Source organism: Scaptodrosophila lebanonensis, unplaced genomic scaffold (genome assembly GCF_003285725.1).
Source record: "Scaptodrosophila lebanonensis strain 11010-0011.00,11010-0021.00 unplaced genomic scaffold, SlebRS2 tig00000085-arrow-pilon, whole genome shotgun sequence".
In the NCBI taxonomy this organism is placed as follows: domain Eukaryota; kingdom Metazoa; phylum Arthropoda; class Insecta; order Diptera; family Drosophilidae; genus Scaptodrosophila; species Scaptodrosophila lebanonensis.
Window position 1 is genome coordinate 5,446,210 of NW_022060564.1, and position 2,091 is coordinate 5,448,300.

The 2,091-nt window shown below is 37.0% G+C and overlaps 1 protein-coding gene across 1 annotated transcript; it reads right to left on the reverse strand.

The window, feature by feature from the left end:
• Window positions 1-440: 440 nt before the first annotated feature.
• On the reverse strand, window positions 441-1,472 carry LOC115626503 (serine/threonine-protein kinase prpf4B-like). The gene is made up of 3 exons (XM_030521888.1): window positions 1,283-1,472; window positions 755-1,217; window positions 441-695 (listed from the first exon to the last, which is right to left on the reverse strand). The coding sequence occupies exons 1-3, from the start codon at window positions 1,408-1,410 to the stop codon at window positions 531-533; spliced, it is 756 nt and encodes a 251-aa protein (XP_030377748.1). The 5' UTR covers window positions 1,411-1,472; the 3' UTR covers window positions 441-530.
• Window positions 1,473-2,091: the final 619 nt, after the last annotated feature.

Below are 2,091 nucleotides of genomic sequence, written 5' to 3' on the forward strand. Positions count from 1 at the left end.
ATATAGGGCATGCTCTGTATTTGTTGTTGGATAAACTATAATATAATATACTAAGAATGCTTTAAACTGCATTACCTAGATCTCTCTAAGACACTGGCTTTTGTATAAAAATAATGCAAAGGTTAATAAATTAAATAAATCACTTTTAAATTAAATGAAATATAATATAGTATGAATTTTAATTAGGTATGCAAAGAGGATAAAAGTTGTTAGGGAGGTAGATGTGTTTCTGAGCTTTTAATGTATTCCCTTTTATGTAGGGCAGATTTTGAGTGTAAACTCAACTAAAAATTAAATTGTCCACCAAATTCTAGTTACAATTAAATTTAGAAAGCTACGCTTACCCTAATTCCTATCTCCATTCTGCTTAATTTAAAAGCTAATACCTTCCAATACTAAGTATACAAGTATATAGCACATTATATAAAAAAACATTTTTTTTTTACCACGCGTAACTTTTGTTTAATTTGGAATTTGTAGTATTGACTTCTAGCAATCAGAAATTGGCAGCTATAGAGGCGCACAAAACTCTACAAGTTGGGACGTAAGTGCAACACAAAGAAAGCTCCATCCCGCGGCACAGGCAATTGGGACAAAAAATCGCCACTATCGTACGAATCATTATATAGTTGGGTGAGATATTTTTGCTTATCCAGCTCGTTGGGTATCATGCATACAGTGTTCTTGCTCAAGGGCTGCAGAATATTGTCGTTACATAGTTTCCATTATTGATTATGTTTAATAAGATGTTTACCATTGAAGCCTTTATGCTCGCCAAACTGCTGAGCGGTGGGGGTTTGTTAAAGGGCTCTCGATTAAAAACATTCTCGTCCACACATCTGAGCAAATAGCTGAGGATGTCATTGCGAGCGCGTGCCTCTCTCAAATTAGGATTGGCATCATGCAGCTTGGCTATCCATTCGGTGGCCACAGACTTCTCGCGAAAGTCCATGTTGCAAATGGACTGCTCCAGCCTGCGAATGTCGCGTTGGAACTCTCGATTTAGGTTTTCCAATTCCCGTGTGGCTTCCGCACTGTTGCGACCCTCTCCCTTTCCGCGCGATCCGGAGGTAGATTGTTGGCGCCCACTGCGGTCCGACCAAATCGAGTGCGAGCTGCCACCAGCGCTGGTTTTTTTGGTGTTGCCGGTGTTGGCATTGCCTCGGCGACGGTCACGGTCACGGTCCCGATCACGATCACGATCACGGTCCCTGTCTCTGTTTGAATTTTCAAGTGGTAAGAGCATGCCGAAATATACGAATAAAGCCGAAATTTAGTTTACCTATTTTGACTAGCATCTGTTATATACATTTTTTTGAACAAATTCTTCAGAGAATAGGTTGACTTGGTGTGCATGCTTGGTCTGGTCAAATAGCAGGCTCTGGCTTCGTGTCCAAGACTCTTCGCCATGTATCTGTCCTTGTCCTTGTCCCAATTGCACGCAGTGCCGCTATTTTTTGACACTATTCACAACACATAAGCCGGCAGTCGATAATGAACATGTACTTGTGCTGCCAGGCCTACTGTTTGTACTTATTTATAATCACAGCTGCAATAAGATTTTATATATGCTGAACTTTTCTGCGTTTAATTTTAGGAATAGTGCATTAAAAACTAACATATAGTAAATTATCAGCTCAGCTGCAAAGTTAAATTTGCAGGAGAACAAAAATGTAGGCCTTAAACTAAATAAATTATTATTTTTCATAATACAAATCTGTAAAAATCTGACCCGGACTTGTATATATAACTCTCAACTTTCAAAATATTTCCTTATTCATTAAAGTCTATTTTATCGCCTTTAAAGCCAAAACTTTTTCCAATCCTTCTTCGATTTTTCTTGAATCTGTCAAGATCGTCATTCTAATTTATCAAATAATTTATCAAAATGTAAGTATTTATGATGAAGTGCCATGCGTTCTCAGTTAAATTATAATTAAATGTTAAATGTTATTCTAATTTTGAGACATATATTTAGCTAAAGGTCATAGATAATTCTAATCGTATGAAAACTGACACAAAATAGTGTCTTCTCTAAAAAATGCATTTAAACCCGTAAAAAGCGCTAGTACAATATATTTTTGCTTTTGT

Excerpts from the sequence above, each read along its gene's own strand:
- LOC115626503 (XM_030521888.1), bottom strand. The coding sequence starts at position 1,410 with ATGGCGAAGAGTCTTGGACACGAAGCCAGAGCCTGCTATTTGACCAGA. Across the intron at positions 1,218-1,282 it reads ACAGATGCTAGTCAAAATAG|AGACAGGGACCGTGATCGTG; the intron begins GTAAACTAAATT and ends AAATTCAAACAG. Across the intron at positions 696-754 it reads CGAGCATAAAGGCTTCAATG|CCCTTGAGCAAGAACACTGT; the intron begins GTAAACATCTTA and ends AATATTCTGCAG.